The sequence below is a fragment of the Oryctolagus cuniculus genome, chromosome 4, assembly GCF_964237555.1.
Source record: "Oryctolagus cuniculus chromosome 4, mOryCun1.1, whole genome shotgun sequence".
Classification (NCBI taxonomy): Eukaryota; Metazoa; Chordata; class Mammalia; order Lagomorpha; family Leporidae; genus Oryctolagus; species Oryctolagus cuniculus.
Window position 1 is genome coordinate 89,629,613 of NC_091435.1, and position 17,877 is coordinate 89,647,489.

Sequence of the window (17,877 nt, forward strand, 5' to 3'; positions counted from 1 at the left end):
CCATGATAGGGGCACACAGAAGCATACTTCATCCCTACTTGGACCAAAGAGAGGGCTGCTACAGAGACTTTGAACTGAGTTAGGAAGTTGAGTAGGTGGAGGAGATGGAAGACAACAAAGTAAGGTTGAGGAAGAAAGAGAGGTGTGACTAGGGCCACTCCTTATTTGCACACCAAGAAAATTGGACCTGGGACTTCAAGCAGTAGGAACTCATTAAAGTGCTGGGTGCAGAGAGTGGAGAGTGACCTGGGCAGATAGAGGTGAGCAGGATCCATTTGAAGCGTGTAGGGTGAGCAATGGGCAGGATGATCAATTCGGAGGCTGCTGAAACAGCATTTGCACTAGGATATGAATCCCAAAGCAGTAGTTCTCAAGGATTGGTGTTTTCCTCTAGGGGACATTTGACAGTATCTAGAGACATTTTTTTTTTGTTGTCACGACTTAGGGGGAGGTTTTCCTGGCCATCCTGTAGCAGACAGAGGCCAGAGGTGTTGCTAAATAGCCCAGAATGCACAGGACAGTCCCCTACAACAAAGAATTCTCTTATCTAAAGTGTCAATAGTGTAGCCAGATTTGCTACACAGTGGCTTAAGCCTCTCATCCCATATCAGAACACCAGTTCGAGACCCTACTATGCTTCCAACCCAGCTCCCTGCTAATATTGTGATAGGAGAGGGCAACAGAAGATGCTCAAGTACTTGGGCCCCTGCCACTCACGGGGAGACCCAGGTGAAGATCCAGACTCCTAGCTTTGGCCTGGTCCATCCCTGGCCACTGCTGCCACTTGGGGGGAGTAAACCAGTGATAGATGAGTCTCTCTCTCTCTCTTCCTTTAAGAAAATGAATCTTTTAAAAACTACAGTGTCAATAGTGCCAACACTGCTGGCCTAAACTCAGGCAACACTATTGTGTATTGAAGGAAAAGGGAAGCAATAGGAGACAGAAGGGAGAGTAGTACTTGACTTTTCCAAGCAAAAAGACATGGTCAAGCTTTTTAAGAGAAACAGGTGGGCAATGGTGGGCTTTGCTGAGAAAAAAGAATATGCACAGAAGAGCAGAGTGTATAGAGAAACAATAGTGAATTATAACACTGGTCAGAGTTGCAGATGTACACATCGTAGGTGGTAAGCAGTTGGACATAAAAGCCTTCTTTATGGAAAAGAAACCTTGGAAATAAATTGCTCAGGACATGACGAGTGGCTGAATCTTTAACTGGATTTAGCACGATCGCATGTGCAGATGGACGCCTGGAAGTGTTCAGGAAGCAGCTGCTGCTGGGACTGATTATTATGCTGCTAACAGAAATGTGTAAATTGTCTTTTTTGCAGGAGCGAATACAGGCTGATGAAGTGATTGCAATCCTGGATCAAGAACAGCAAGGGAATCATGAACTGAATATCAACCCCAAAGATGAGCTATAAAAATCAGAAAGAATGTTCTATCAAATATTTATTTAAATTGTTAATCTTATAAGAACCTTTTTATTTTTGTACAGAGCCATGGTATAAATTAATAGGTTAATATGAGTCACTAAATCTCCCTTCTGTTCTTAGGGATGGTTGCTTTGCCTCGCTCAGTCTGTCCTGGTTTTTCATCAATTCATCTCTCCAAGCCCAGTCACCCCATTCCCAGAACACACACACACACACACACACACACACACACACACACTTTCTTCATTTGCTGCAGATCTAAAAAAGCTCAACTAGAGAAAGGAAGGTCATTCTTGGAGACACTGCAACACTTCTGCTTGTTCCCAGTCTGAGGTCAGCATGTGATTCCGTCTGGAGGCCTTTCTGTTTCTGTGCGTTTCAGTGCCTCCTGTCCGTGAGCCTCATCTTCCCAGAGTCGGCTCAGCTTTGGGTGTGAGGAGCCCCTGGTGGAGTCCATACCCTAGCAGGTGTTAGAAACACATCGGTTCACCCAGGCTCTAGAAAGGAACCTCTCTGGTGAGGACTGTACGGGACCGAGGGGCCCCCAGTTCCTCCCGGGCCTCGGTGGACTGTTGGGGATTCGAATCCCCTTTCACCGGAAGATTGGTGCACCCCCAACAGTGATCTGGGAAGGACCTGCTCTGTGAGTTGTTTCTTTAAACCGGTTGGTCATGTAGGGGTTGAAGTAGCATGTTCTTTCACCCCAGTGGCTTTGCAAGAAAACCCTTGAATTGCCAAGATCATGGCACTGCTGCCAGGTTGCCTGTGAGTGGTGTCCAGTGATGAACAGGGATGTTTTGGATTTAAATAATAAAAATGGATTTCTGGTGCCTATCTTCATTTGCATATAGTTTGGCAACCCTTGCTCATTGCTGCTCTCCAGCACACAGGTTCGTGCTTGTGTCTGATTTGTGTAATAAAAGGGAGGCTTATTTTAAAACTTGGTGTTCATTTTTCTGCTCCTCAGTGTTTGCTTTGTCTTTGGGTGATGATTTGTGTGATTCCACTGGAGCCTTTGGGACAACCTGGGAGCAACACTGGCCCGTGGCTGGTTCCGCTGGCAGGCACTTGGGGTCCGAGGGAGGTAGGGGCACTGCTTTGGAGGAAGCAGATGTGGTCAGCAAGGAGGGCTGAAAAACCAGAGTGTGTGCTTCTTGCTGTGTATCCTAAGGAGGACTCCGGGAAGACTGTCGCAGGGGCTGGCGTGGGTCTAGCCCAGGGGAGCCCTGGGAGATCCTGCCTCTGTGATGGGCAGTGGTGGAGGTGAGATCTTTCTGCCGCTTGTGATCTCAGTTAGTGGGAAAAACATTCATCTTTTGAAACTGGAAAATTCTGTTGCAGTGATTTATTGTGCCATCTGTTTTCCACCAAACCTTCTGGTGACATTTTCATCATGGGAGAGTGGAAAGAGCATTCAATGATAATCCCAGCCCTATCAAATACGCCCTGCTATGTGACCTGGAGCTACCTTGTTTCTCTTTGTGAGCTTCAGTTTCCTTCTCTGAAAATGACTTACTTGGTGGTCATTGTTCCCAGAAGCCCTTATTCTTGCTGAAAATACAAAACGAAACATATAAAGTTCAAAACCGAAACTAGGTTTAGAAATAGGCGTAATACGAACAACTTCGTTTCTGCTAACATTTCAAGAGTTGTGAATGACTTCGTTGTATGTGTATGTGATTTTAAAACTTTGCACTCAGTCTTACAGCAAGACATTTCTGAGCTTTAAAAAGGTGGATTGCTATTTGTTTGCTCTGCTGTTGTGAAGAGCTTGCTGGCACTCAGACTTGCTGATAGGAGAACCTGGGCAAGGATCTGATTTCTGTTTTCTGGCAACAAGGCATCAACAAGGAAAACAGTCAGAAGCTCCTTGCAGTGCCTGCTTCCTTGGTGCAGTGGGTGCTCTGGGAGACAGATACCGCAGCGCTGATTCTGATATTCAGTCCCACAGAAAGCGGGTGAAAGCCTCAATGGGCGTCGTTGTGTTACTTCCACCTCTTGTGCCATTTGCTGACAATGCAGAGCTGGTCTTCCTGTTCTGCAGGTTAACCATGTTGCTTTACACCTGAGCATCATGTATATACCAAAACATTTACTTTTTAATCTGATTCACATCAAACCATGCACTATTTCATTTAAAAATTTATAGAGTATCATTGGATGACTTTAAAAAATTAAGCTCAGAAATTACAGTCTGTGCTAATTCATCTTTGATAGAAGAATGGTAAAGGCCCAATAGGATTTTTGTAGATCTTAGAGCTGAAAGAGGCCATAGAAATCACCATTCATTTTTATCTTTCTCTGTGTAAGCAAGCTTAGGATCAAAGTTGATCCTATGGCTCCAGAATTGGGGCAGGCAGAAGTAGGGCTACGGCCAGGGCTGTTGAATTGGGTTGTGCATGAATGCTTGGCATGGGTATATGGGGGCTGGGATCCCGGCACTGGGCATCCTCCACCTACAGGAAGGGATGCTTTTCAGTATGTGTTCCAAGATGGTACTTCCACGGCAGTGTGCAGGCCTGGGTCTCTTCAGTAGGGGAGCATTTCTCTGATTCATGCAAAAGTGCTGCATGTACAAGAGCCACTCCATGCTAAACAGCCCTGTCTTTATGTCCAATACTCTTCGTTTGTGTCTCTTGGGGAGCTCCCATTTGTTTCGCTGACTACCTCTTCCTTGTGTCAAAAGCCTGCAGTACGCAGCACTGTTGTTTTCAACTGCTTTTCAAATGTGTCTAACATGGAGCTTATTGATTTGGTAGGGAGTCTGGAAAATATACTGGGCACAGATCATAATGCCCATTTTGCAAATGAAGAAACGGAAAACTTCAAAGTGATTGCCTTCAGCTACTCAGCTCAGAACATCCATATGTAGCTGCATGTTCAGTCTTTTGAGTCAGAGAGGAGAAGAAAACTCCTGGAGCATTTCTCCCTCAGCCATGCACCCAGGCCTATTAAATATAAAAGTATAGAGGCCGGCTCTGTGGCGTAGCAGGTAAAGCCGTCCCATATGGGTGCCAGTTTGAGTCCTGGGTGCTCTACTTCCAATCCAGCTCTCTGCTATGGCCTGGGAAAGCAGTAGAAGATGGCCCAAGTCCTTGGGCCCCTGCACCCGTGTGGGAGACCCGGAAGAATCTCCTGGCTCCTGGCTTTGGATTGGCGCAGCTGCAACCATTGCAGCCAATTGGGGAGTGAACCAGTAGATGGAAGACCTCTCTCCTTCTCTCTGTGTAACTCTGACTTTCAAATAAATAAATAAATCCTTAAAAAGTATAAATTGATGTTAAGAAAAAAGTTTGAGTTTTGAAAAATCAAGAATACCTTTTTTAATAGAAAACTTTTATTTAATAAATATAAATTTTGAAAGTACAACTTTTGGATTATAGCGGTTCTTCCCCCGGTAATCACCCTCCCACCCACAAACCATCCCATCTCCTACGTTTTATTAAAAGATTCCTCTTATTTATTTGAAGGACAGAGTTGCAAAGAAGGAGAGGGAGGGAGAGATAGAGTGAGATCATTTGTCTGCTGGTTCACTGCCCAGATGGTTGCAATGGCCAGGCTGGGCCAGACAGAAGCTAGGAGCCATGAGCTTCTTCCAGATATTCCGTGTGGATGGCAGGGGCCCAAGCCACTGCTTCCCCAGGCACCTTAGTAAGGATCTGGATGGGAAGTGGAGCAGCCAGGACGCAAACCGTCACACATATGGGATGCAGGCATCACAGGGGGTGGCTTTAGCAGCTACACCACAACACCAGCCCCAAGAAAATTCTTTTTCCTCTTTTATTTTCCTGCTAAGTGATGAGAGATGGCTTATTCCCCCTTCTGTCCTCTGAGTAATATTGAATATGGATTGCATAATTCAATGTGACTTAGCTCCATTTTGGGGCTCATAACTTGTGCCCAGTGGTGGTTTCATGAAGTTCACAAAAGGAAAAGAGGATTCTAGTTATGGTAGCATTTTCCTTTCTCTCAAAGGCAGAAAGATTCTTGACCTGGGTTTCTTCTTCAGAAGACAGACACAGGACAGTGGGACAGTTTGGACATGAGAAATGCTTTCTTCATGGCCCTGAATTACTGTTTGACCAGGAAATCTCAGTTTTAATGGAATCTTCATTATTAACGTCTCTGCAACATTTTTGGCACTTACTCAGTTGAGAAGAAGCCATGGAATGAGTCAGTACCATTTAATAATATATACCCATGAATTTTAATTGGAGTACAAATGCTGAATTATTTCACATTAGACAGCCACAGGGAACCAGTCCCTCACTGACGTCAAGACAAGAGGTAATGGAGGCCACCTCACTAGCTCCCTCTGCCAGAGCATTAAATATTCTTAGGTGACTGACAATGGTATGGCTGAGAAGTGGAAAAAGTTATACTGCGCCCACCTCCAGAAGTCTTTGGAGAAACAGGAGCCGTTTGGCAAAAACTCCAAACCACAAGCCCTTGGTTCCCGTCCCTCTCTACCTCCTACCAAGAGGGCTGTGATGTGAAGTGACCTTCCCACATAGTCCCAACAGCCCACCCACAAATCCTCTACTCCGAGATAATTCGATGTTTCCAACATGAGCCATAGGGCGCATTTTGTTTTGGACCTGATGGATTTCTTCAGACACATTGAGACAAGTAACAGCACCCACTCTTGGAGCTCCCTGCTGGTTAGAGCTGCGGACACATTCTGTCAGAGCTTCCCCTCACCTGCTCCTCCCTCTAAATCGCAGTGTTTTCTGTGCCTGCTGTGACCTCTGAGGTCCAGGAATGTGGAGTCTGGAACAATCTTATCATTGATCCTGGTTTGCTCTACAGTGGATGTCATCAGCCATGAGAAAAGTTGGGTTAATGAGTCACCTTTGGCTTCAAAAATCTTGTTAAGGACCGCAATAAAAATAAACAGGCAAGATGTTTCTGCTGTCTCTTTCCCTGACACAGCAGTGGGGAGGGAAATCTGAGTGCTCCGTTTATTCTACCTACAACACACCTTTTCTGGCACTTCATTTGACACAGCTAGGGGAGGGGGAATAAGAGATGAAGAAGACATACCTCACCCTTCCTTTAAGTGGGCCAGCCTGTGATATTCAGAATAGGGCTGAGTTTGGTAGCCTTTCTACCTTCACAGTTCCTTTCCTAATTCTCTCATCTTTTACTCTTGAAGGACAAAACAATGTCGAACAGATATGATCAGGTGCCGCCCAAATCTCCTTTTCTGCAGTGAACTGGTAGAAGTCTCCTGTATCTGTGGACAATCTTGCCCTGGGCCCCTCTTGTCAGACGTAGGTGCTTTCCTTCCTGATGTCATTGTTATGGCAAAAGGTCTTGGAAATTCTCTCTAAACTCTAGTTCAACCCTCTTCATTCCTTCCAAATTTGTGTTTTTATCTCTGAGTTTCTCTGTGGTCATGATTGGGGATAGGAATGGGGACTGGGAAAAAAACATTCCCTGCTGTGTGTTCCATCTTTTTTCACTTCTTAACTATATACCCCATTGTTTCAAAAGGTTATAATCATGGTTGGCACTTACAAGTTGGCACTTTTTTTTATGGTCTTGAAACACTTGCCAATCACACGTAAGTACATAATTATCTTGAGAGACACATCAATGCAATCATCTTATAAATGGGGAAAATGAACAGTCACAAGAGAAGTGGCATAGTAAAGCTCTGGTCACTTATGAATTCACCCCTAAGATAGTTTCTGAGCGGTTATTTAGTAGTGGACTTAGGGAAATATTCCAGCGAACACAATCCCCTCCCTTGTTTTAAGGAACGCAAAGTATAGCAGAAAAATATGCATAAACAAATAGTCACTATAAGCAGAGTAAATGCCGTGGTAGAAGGATTATGATAGAGGTAGGCAGAAAAGGCCATGTGAGTTCAGAGAAGGGAGTGGTTGGAGACAGAGAAAGGTTTCAAGAGAAGGTGTCTTGAAGACATGTTCTGCCAATAACAAGTAGAAATGTGCCACATGACCTCTCATTTCACCACAATGCTCTCAACTGAAAAGTGTTGAATATGAACTTGATGGTTTCTTGGTTTCTAAAAGATGGAGCCTTAAAAGAAGTTGGGAGAGTTCATATTAAAGTTGGTATTTTGAGGGGGAATGGAATGAGATCTTTTTGCAGATTGCCTTGGGAAAGTACTTTAATGAATGCTATGAAAATCCCAATAAATACCAGGTAAAGAGGAAGTTTAATTTTCTTCCTTTGCAAGGGAGGTATTATTTAAGTGGGTGGGGTGAAGCCCTCAAGGATCATGCTTCCTATTGCAAAGTGAATGAGCAGCCTGTGTCAGAAATGGCTGAAGGAAGCCCAGCACTCTGAAGAAAGTCAGTGGTCTCTGCCCACAGTATTTCCCTCTGCACTTAAGTCCATGAAACTTTCTACCATTCATTGGCTAGAATCCTGGAACCAGCCCACTCACTCAAACCCTGCACCTTTATGTCAGAAATATATGTGAATGAAGGATATCTTCCAGTCCAGAGATGGGTTGTCTGGAAAGCCTAAAGCATTTGGTAAACTGAGTCGGTCTTTCAACCAAGCCAGAAAACCATGCAATGCTATATTAGGGACGTGTCTTCCAATGTCAAACAGGGAACAGGCTTCAGAATCCTTGGGAATACTGGAAGCAAACCATCTTTAGCAGGAGTTAATGGGGCTAATTTGCCTGTTTTAAAACCGAAGTGTCAAATAGGACATTACGCAACAAGTGTCCAATCACAATTATTTTGTTTGTTCTCTGTACCTGTTTTTTGGTTTGCTGAACTTTGCAGATGCCTTTGAAGGTCTTAGGCAATCATACTCCTTAGACTTGGAATAAATTATAGAGTCCCCAGGGCTCAGAAGCCAACTTCAAGGCTTCTGGTCACCAGACTAATGTTGTGGTCTCTCATGATATTCCAGTGTTTAGCAACACTCACTAAACAGGCACCAATGCTTTTACTATACTTGAAGTTCAGAGTTTCAGGACATGTTTTTCTCACAAGATAATATGAACTAGAATTATAATTCTTTGAAGTTAATATTGGTAATTAAATAAAGACTACTTAGGGTTTTCCCCCTCTGTACCCAAGATAAAGGTGTAGCAACAATTTTTTGGCACAATTGGCTTCTGAGTGGCCTTAATTTGCAACTTGTTCTGCATTTAACTACTTAGTGCCAAGTGAAGAGAGGCCAGGAAAGCACTGTGGGAACAGTGAGGACTCCAGAGAGAATGCTCAGCTGCCTTGGTCATTTAGAGTGGGAGCTATTAGACTTTTAACATCACCTCAGTGGACTGGATCATTGTTGGAATACAGGGAAAAAGGGAACCCAGGGCAAATAAATAACTTGACAGAAGTGAAATTTACAGTGGATTTCAGCTCTCCAATAAAGAGGTGGCTGCATGTTCTAAGGACATTTTACAGTTGTGTCCATTTTTGAGCTTTTGAATGCATGGCAGACAGGAGTCTGTAAGAGCTGCTTTAAGCCCAAGTCTCGCCCCCTCCTCCACACCCCAGTGGAAACCCAGAAGAAGGAGCCTGTCTCCAGAGAGGTGGTTGCTGCTGCTGCTCTGAGTCAGTCAGGTGCGATTAAAGCTGTGTTCAGACACGCTCTGGCTTCCTCACAGGGAGCATTTTGAGCCTCTCTGAACTTCCAGGCCGCAGGGCTGAGCACAGGGTACAAATTTTTTCTTCCAGACGTTTGGCCTCTGATTGATGTGTTTTTGTCTCTAAGGGTAATAAAGTACATCAGATGTTGCTCCCTGTACCAGGAACTCTGCTTTGAAGCACCAGTGAGCCACTTCAAAGGCACAGCACCACGTGGAGATGCTCTCCCTGGGGACTCCACTCTTCGGAGGGGTGCTTATCAACCTGGGACACGTTGCCCACCCAGGCACTTACCAGCTAAAGATTGATTGTCAAATATGTCAAGTGTGACTAATTGGCATGCTGAAAACTCAAATCTGCTTTGCCTTCAGAATCAGTATCGAATGTACCATCATGACTAGAATTCCTCACCATCTGTGGGGGGAAAAACATCATTAACATGCGGGAAGATTTGCAAATTAAATAGAAGAGTTGTTGGAATGGCTATCCAATCTCAGCATGGAATGCTTTTCATTGTTGATCTGAGGTCAACAGTTAACTCTCTAGGGCTGATCAGGTGAGGATGATCAAGTCTGTGATGGGGGCTCTAAGGGAAAACGGGAGCCACAGTTGGGCTTTGCATTCATAGTTCAGCACATGAAGCTGCTGTAGTTGTTTGACTGCAAGTTAGAAGGGCCAGAGAGCGCCTGTTCCTAAACTCCTTATTCCAGATAGTGGGACACTCAGGCCCAAAGAGAGAAGGGATTTGCTCAGCTTTGCTCATCTTTGCTCAAGTTTATTAAAAAATGTTAGTGGCAAATTGTGGACCCAAGTCCCCTAATGGCACCTCCAGACATCCTCATCGGGATCTACAGAACAGCAGAGACTATATAGATACAGTGTCACATAGACTCGGCATCCCTTGCTGCCTGTTCTAGCTGTTTAATCAGGATACATTCCTAACCGCCTCATTTTCAATGAGAGAAAAGAAGACAAGTCACTCCTATCCCAAGATTCAATTGAAACAATGGAAAAAACTGCCAAGCACACAGCAGGCAATCATTAAAAGGGAATGACTACTTCTACTATCTCAGAATACCCCCCAAAAAGGGAAAAAGAATAGGACCTTGAGCTCTCTAGCAGTGTTTGTGTCACCTCTCCTGGCTTGTTTTTGTTTTATTTTGTTGTAAGAGTATTATTCCACAACCTTCAGAATGTTTAGAGTTAAATTTCATTTAAGTATATTTAGAAATGGTTTCCAGCCACAAATGACACACTTATTGCTGGGCAGGGGTGCAGTAGAAGATAAACTTCTCACACTGAACTGACAGTATGTTTTAACTGCAAACTGGATGTCAGTCACCAATATAGAACACAGATGCTTGGCTTTCTGACAGCCGTCTTTGACCCTCTGACTCACTCCCTTCATCTGCACAAGGACTTCCCAGCTGCTGCCTCTAGTCCATTCTGTCCCAACCACTTGGCAAGCCACAATAATTTCTATCTATGCCTTTTACTAAATATTCACTCCCTTGATTTTCTACTGCATGGAAAACAGAATTCTTGGTCAGCAGCAGAGGGCACTATTAGTATATTTTGCTTTGAGGGGCTAAAAAAATTAGAGATGAATTCATTCATTCATTCATTCACTCACTGTAGCCCCTCTTGATTTAACATCTATTGTGTGTTCATCATAAAGAGAGATGCTAAATATACATAAGATACAGCAGGTGCACTCCTGGTGGGAAGACAATACACAATACTAGATGATATGTACGGTACCTGCCTGAAGGCACAGTGTATATGTGTTGGGGGGTTTTTAGAGAGCAGAGTTTAGGGTAGACATGGGTAGCCCAAGAAGAATTATTGAGATGGTCTAGAGTTGTTTCTTAAATGTTGAGAAAAGTGTGGAATGGTAAAGAAGAAAGATATAAAAGGTCAAATAGAAAACACAAGCAAAATCAGCCATGCCTGACTGTGAACGTCAACACTATAACCATGACAACCACTGCTCTAACAAGCATTACCTCTACTGCCCGTAACAATCATCAGGGCTCGTGTGGGTGGCTTCTTTCACAACCATGATGTCATTTGGCCCTTTCTGCAATCCTGTGACTTTAGCTTTGCAGGTATTATTATCCTAATTGAACTAATGAGAAAATAGAGGCTTGTAGAGGGAAAATGACTCGCTTAAGGTGGCACACGCAGTCATTGGTAGTGCTAGTGCTGAGGTTCAAAGCTAGTTTTCTTCCCTGATAATGCTGCAGGAAAATGAGTTTTTGAGACAGACTCTCATTGAAAAGAAGGTTTAGGACACGGAGTGAATAGTATAAGTTTTGGCTGTCATGCTATCTTGGGGTTACTGATGTCTTGAATTAAAGCTAGACTGCAGTATGGGGCTTGATCCTGTAAACTTCAGAGAGCAGCCTGAGATTCGGGGAAGATAGAAGCAGGTAGTAATATACCTTCATTGGTAAATTAGCAAAATGAGCTTGGAGGACAAGGACAGGTGTCAGGGAGACTAATGAAAAACTGCTACAGTAATGGAATACTTGTTCCAGTGGGAAGGAGATTTATTATTATTGTTAATTATAATACTTGCATATACAAATAATGCCAAGCAGACTGACTGCTTATTGGTTTTACATTGGTTTTTAAATTCTCTAAAGACAACATTCTCCCCTTACTATTTGTACCCAAGGCGCCCCAAACCCAGAAACACCCCCACCTTAGTCCACCATGGGCAAGGCTCATGTGAGGAGAGCATGAAACTGGCAACAATGGGACTTGAGAGTCAGGGCTAAGAAAGGATATTTTGAAGGAAAAAATTACTGAAAAAAATAGTTAAAAATGATGAGTCTAAGAAGCTGAACTTAGAAAAATAGTGATATTATTAATGTAGTAGGGAAACAAGGAAAAAATAGTTTCATAGGAAACATGACCTTAATGGACATGAGGACTTCCAAGTAACATCTGAACACTCAGCTGGAATGCTTTGATGATGTCTTGAAATCCATGCATAGTTTTTTCAAAATATGTATTTTTCATGAACTTTTGGAAGGCCCTACATATGCATGGATTTCACACATTTTTGCACCAAAATAAACTGAGCTTTTACTTCCATTTGTTCCACACTTTTTGAAATACTCTTGTATTTCCTACTGTTTATTAATTTCTCACTTTCACCTTGTTCTTCATCTGAAAATTCACAAATGATTTTAATCAGTTATTTTTAAAGATTAAACTGAGGTGAGAGATAAAATTGCCGAGTTGTCAGTTATCGTTTATTGCCTAAAACCCTCCTGAAGATATTGGGACAAATTCCAGTACTTTTTTTAATTTTTAAATTAAAAAAAAATTTAAAGGTAGAGTTACAGAGAGAGAAAGAGAGAGCTTCTATCGACTGGTTTACTCCCCATATAGCTGCAATGGCCAGGGCTGGACCAGGCCAAAGCCAGGAGCAGAAGCTTCTTCTGGATCTCCCATGTGGCTGTAGGGGCCCAAGTACATGGGCCATCCTCCATTGCTTTTCCCAGGCCATTAGCATGGAGCTGGATTGGAAGTAGAGCAGCCAGAACTCAAACCAGTACGCATGTGGGATACGAGCACTGCAAACAGCAGCTTAACCCACTGTACCACAGCACTGGCCCCAAATTCCAGTAACTTTATGGCCTGCAGAACTCTGCTCAACGGGGTCCTTGGCTACTTCCTATACCTTATGTATAGCCACTCTCCTCCCCTTGATTATAACCTCTAGCAGGTCCCTCTCCACTCTGCCTAGAATCTACTCATCTTCGACCACCACCCCAGTTTCATGGCGAAACTGTCACACTATGTTGGCCAAATATCCCAGTGCCCCTGGGACTGAGGGGTGATTCTTTTTTTAAAATAAATGTATGTATGTATGTATGTATGTATTTAAAATGCAAGGTTACATAGAAATAGAGAAAGAGAGCAAGAGTGAGAGAGAAGAGAGAAAAATATCTTTCATTCCCTTGTTTGCTCCCCAAATTGCTGCAATAGCCATGGCTGGGTCAGGCTGAAGCCAGGAGCCTGACACTCCATCCCAGGTCTCCCACATGAGTGGCAGGGGCCTGAGCACTCAGGCTTCCATTGCTTTTCCAGTCACATTAGCAAGGAGCTTGATCAGAAGTGGAGCAGCCAGGACTCAAACTAGTGCTCAAATGTGATGCAGACATTGCAGGTAGTATCTTAACCTGCTGTACCACTAGCCCCTAAGGAGTGTTAAAACCAGGATAGTCCCAGGCCAGCATGGACATTTGATTGCCCTATCTCACATATTAGCTTCCTGTAGGCGATATTCCCTGACCGCCTGCACTGCTAGGCTAAGTTCCATCTCCTTACTAAGTAGTTCAGTCCCACCATTCTTTTCATGACCCTCCTTACTCTCCTAATTACTGAATTCATGTCCATTCCTTCTGCCATGTTCAGCACTTGCCTTTCTGCCACCACTACGCTGAGCACTGTGGGCCAAGTAACCATCATCTCTTGGCTGAATTATTACAGTAGCCTCCTATCTTTTCCTCCTTACTTCCACTTGTCCTCTTTCAGTGTATACTTGACCCAAAACCAAGACTAAAGCTGTTAAAGCATCAGTCCTATTGTGTCACTCCTTTACACAAATCATTTGTTGGTTTCACACATCACTGTCTAAGTCATAAAAAGAGGTGAGGCAGCCAGCTCTGCGCCCTTATGTTCTGCGTTCTCTCCCCTCGCTCTGTGGGCTCCTGTAGCACTGACCTCCTTGCTGTTTCTTGAGGTCAACTAGCATGTTCTGGCCTTAGGGTCTTCGTGTTTACTATGTTTATTCTTGAACCATTTTGTCCTCTGCTATTCACAGGGCTCATTCCCTAAGCCCATCAAGTGGAGATGAGAGTTCAACATCCTAAGGTCTTTTCTTACAATTGAACTCCCACTTAGTTTTTTTTTTTTTTTAATAGCATTTATCATGTAACATCCTATTGAAGTTTTACTTATTTTGTTTACTGATTGTCACCCTCTCCCCAGAATATAGTTCCTAGGGAAGGAATTTTATTCATGGCTGTATTTCCAGAGCTTAAAATACTACATGACACAGATAAGAAACTTGAGAGTATTTAACATGTGAAGAAATGACTGCGTGATTACATGAGTAAATGAAGGTATGAACACAGTGCAAAGGGCAACTGACTGACAAATTTTCTTTCAGCTACTCAGGATATGGGATACTTTGAGAAAAGTACTTTTGAACTGTAGTTACTCTTTTAACTATGAAGTGAAGGCATTGGTCTCAATACTTTCTAAGGTTACTGTGAGTCATGATATTCTCAGTGTTCTTGAGTCGGTGATAAGTAAGAACCAGAACCCAAATGTGAATGGCTCTGATGCAAGTAACATTAGCAAGAGAAAGAGCAGCATTTTGCAAGTTCCATCTGAGAAAAAACATGTACAAGAGACATGAGAATTCCATAATACATGAAGAAATGCAAAGGTGGCAGGTAACTGAGCCAAGCTGACACAGATGATTCATTATAGGGTGAGGATAGAGCCTCAGCCCTGGGACAAGTTGCACCAGCAGCCTGGAAAAGGACACCAAGGGAGGGCCAGTCCCCATCTGGTTACGAAGCTCTGGGCTGATACAATTTGTGACCAGAACACTGCCTGGAAATCTTTCTTCACACCCGCCTAATGGCCCCCAGAGTGGGTGGATTCTTAAATTAGTCATATGAGAATAGAGGACTTAAGAGAAGTCAGATGTAAGATCTAGGCTGTTCCATTTGGGAAAGTGACATCCCCTTTGAAAAGGAAAGCAGTTAATCATGCACACACCTTCCTGTCTACTGTCAGGCTGTCTCGGGTGGGAGATGCAAGTCAGTCTTCACCTTAAAGAGGGTACCTGGAAAGAGGGCGCAGGGGGCTGGATTAGTTCATGTAAGGGAGACACTTCAAGTGCTACAGCTGCCACTCCCTGAGCACCAGGCAGGGACCAGACCGGTTATTCCACTTCCCCTGTGTAGCTACTGTGTAGATTCAAACTTGAGCCCAGCAAGGTCAGTGAGTTACTCTGCAGTAACCAAATCCATGGTGTTGCGTTGATTATCAGGCAGATCTCCCTCTGCCGTTGCGGTTGAGTAGGATTTTGCTGTTGTCACCTTGTTTGGTAACACAGCAGTGGCAAGTGTTGCAAGTCTAATTGTCACTGTTGAAATGTCCTCTTGGCAGTGTCTGAGCGGTGTGTGTGTGTGTGTGTGAGTGTGTGTGTGTGTGTGTGTGTCTCATTTGCCATCCTCCTCAGTCTTCACAGAGCGCCCCTGGGAAGGTGGTTTCCACCTCAAGGAAGTAACCATGCATTGGACTTAGATTCCACAAATAGATAGCAGATTCCTCATTCATGCTAGATGCTGTTATCGCATGCGTGGTGCCACTCTAAGACCTTGTGAGCTGGCACCATTGATTCCACTTAGAGATAAAGAAGCAGGGGCTCAAGGAGGTTTAGCAGAATACTCACGGCCCTACTGAGAGCAGATTGCTGGGTCAGATTTAAGATTTTCAGATTTGCTCCCCAGATACAGAACACGTTTTCAAGTAAAATCAAAAGTGGAATAGCACACACACAAAAAATGGGAAATATCAGGACTACTTGGGTTGAAGCAAGAATCTGGATTTCAGAGCCCAACCCACTGCTCTCTTCTTCCTTCTCTGTTGTCTCTAGAATTCTGGGGAATACATCCAGAAAGGCTTGCTAGGTAAGCTGTGAAATGCTGTGGACTTAAGTTTCTGAGAAGTTCCTACTTAGTTTGCAGCTCTCGGTGAGTACTTCCCCATCCCACCTCAGATATGGAATCTGAATTTCTCCACCATCTACAGAATCACAGGCTGTGAAGAGTGGAAGAAACCTTGTAAGTTAGCAAGTCCAATTACTTCACTCACTTAATAAAATAACAATCGTTTTGTTTTTGTTGTAATCTCAGGACAGAAAGAGGAAATTATTTGCCCAGAGCAGTCATCTGGTTGGTCAGTTGTTCTCTATCTTTCAAAGAGATGATGTTTACAATGTGTAGCAACCATTCCCTTGCAACCAATCAGAATGAGAAAGTTCGGGGCTGGGCCCATGGACTCCTGCCACCCGAAGCCTTGTCCCTGGAATCTGGATTATGAGGAGGGCCCAGGGTTCTAGAATAAGAACTGATGCGAGAGCTACTGAAGTTGTGGTGGCCCGGGGCAAGGGCTGGGAGAGGTGATTGTGTATAAACAGTCTGGAATTATTTAAGTGCCCCACAATTGAATATCAGTAAGAGCTGCTCCCTATTCTTTCATGGTGTGTTCAAAGTTGTAGGGTTTCTTGTAATCCCCAAGCCCTCTCAAGATTCCTGGGGCTTTCCCCTACTGTTGATCCCATTTCCTTTTCAAGAGGGGAGAAAAGAGGCAGGCAGAAACAAACTTCCTGCCAGTCAAATGTCACATCAGAGATTCCACCCAGATCCACACAGGTGTAGATACCCGAGGGGCACTCCATGCAGATAGCACTGTCTCCAGTAATTGGGCTGACATCATCTAGCAGCCTCAGAGGATTTGAATCCCTTCCATGACTCCTGTCACCTCCCATCTGGTGGTGAAAACCCAGGGTTGGAAGCTGGGTGATTATGCAAAAGCAAATGCAAAGAGACTAAAGGTCACAATCTGAAGAGAGGTCTTTCTCCGAAGTTCTGATCCAGACTCCCAAGGGGTAGCAAAGGACTGAAGCTCCAGTTGCTACAAATAGGTACAAGCAAGGAGCCAAGAATCACCATAGAATCATGCATACAGACAAATAAATAGTTCCCCAGAGGTCACTTAGTCCACTCCTCTATCTAAGGCTAGAATCTTCAACATGAATCATTCCTGACTCCAACCAGACCAAAAGGTGCCCAGATCCTGACTGAGCCTTGGTCTCTCTCACTTCTCCATCTTTCTTTATCTAGTTTTGGTTAGCCTAAGTCACACTGCCACTTGCCTGGCTTGTGTTTGGGCCCATCTCCTATTTGCCTTCCAAGTCTTACTTTAGATGCTGTTTTGTTCAGCAGGTCTTCTCTGATCACCCATGGCTGCATTAGCTGCCCCTCAGAAACATTTCTATAGTCACTGCAACTTCACATATGTAGCATTCATTACACTATTGCCTTCTCTGTCCCCCTCCACAGACTAGGTGCCACATTAGGGTAGTGGAGACAGTCTCTGATTCGTTTTCGCAGCAGAGCTTATCATGGGGACCAACTCAAAAAGGGCTTGTAACAAATGTGAATGAATGAATCCATAAATGAATGAATTTCTGTGTCTCCACTTTTGATAGCATACATTCGTAATCTAATATGATCACTGCACTGACTTTTTGTGCTTATGAGAATAGTATTTTAATTCCTATTTTATGGAGTAGGAAACCATTCTCAGGGAGAAAGGTAAGGAACTGATGAATATTTAGAACATTCTCATATATGAGCCATTCCTAGAGCTGGGTATTTTTAAATCTGTGGTCATCCTTATCCTTATAACTGACTTCTGAAAAATTATTTTGATCACTTTAGAAATCCTCATTTTTTAATTGGCATATAGTACAATTCATACTTTTGAACATGCAATTTCAAGCAGCCCATGGAGTCATGTGCCTTCCTCTGCAATCCTGACACAGAGCTCTTTTGTCTCTGCTCTGTTCCCTGTGCCCTTTGTAGACTTGCCCTCTGCACTTGCTCCCTGGCAATCATGAGTTTGTTCTCCATTCCTGTGGTTCAAATAACCATATTTTTACAAATAAAAACCGAAGTTCAGACAGCTTACGCTACTTGCCCAAGGTAAGCAGCTAATAGGTGATTCGATTCTGAGTTTGACCCCAGCACTTCTAATTCCCT

General features: G+C 43.7%; 1 protein-coding gene and 1 long non-coding RNA gene across 3 annotated transcripts in view; one reads left to right on the forward strand and one right to left on the reverse strand.

Moving 5' to 3' along the window:
- The window catches only part of P3H2 (prolyl 3-hydroxylase 2), a 165,795-nt gene extending 163,422 nt beyond the window's left edge, over window positions 1–2,373 (forward strand). Inside the window, exon 15 of the mRNA XM_002716510.5 lies at window positions 1,329–2,373. Coding sequence (XP_002716556.3) covers window positions 1,329–1,421 — 93 coding nt within the window. The 3' untranslated portion in view covers window positions 1,422–2,373. The remainder of the gene's footprint in view (window positions 1–1,328) is intronic.
- The window catches only part of LOC127482915 (uncharacterized), a 29,065-nt gene extending 19,629 nt beyond the window's left edge, over window positions 1–9,436 (reverse strand). For both annotated transcript variants that reach the window (XR_007908834.2, XR_007908835.2), the window contains exon 1: window positions 9,311–9,436. This is a non-coding gene — a long non-coding RNA (uncharacterized lncRNA). The remainder of the gene's footprint in view (window positions 1–9,310) is intronic.
- Window positions 9,437–17,877: the final 8,441 nt, after the last annotated feature.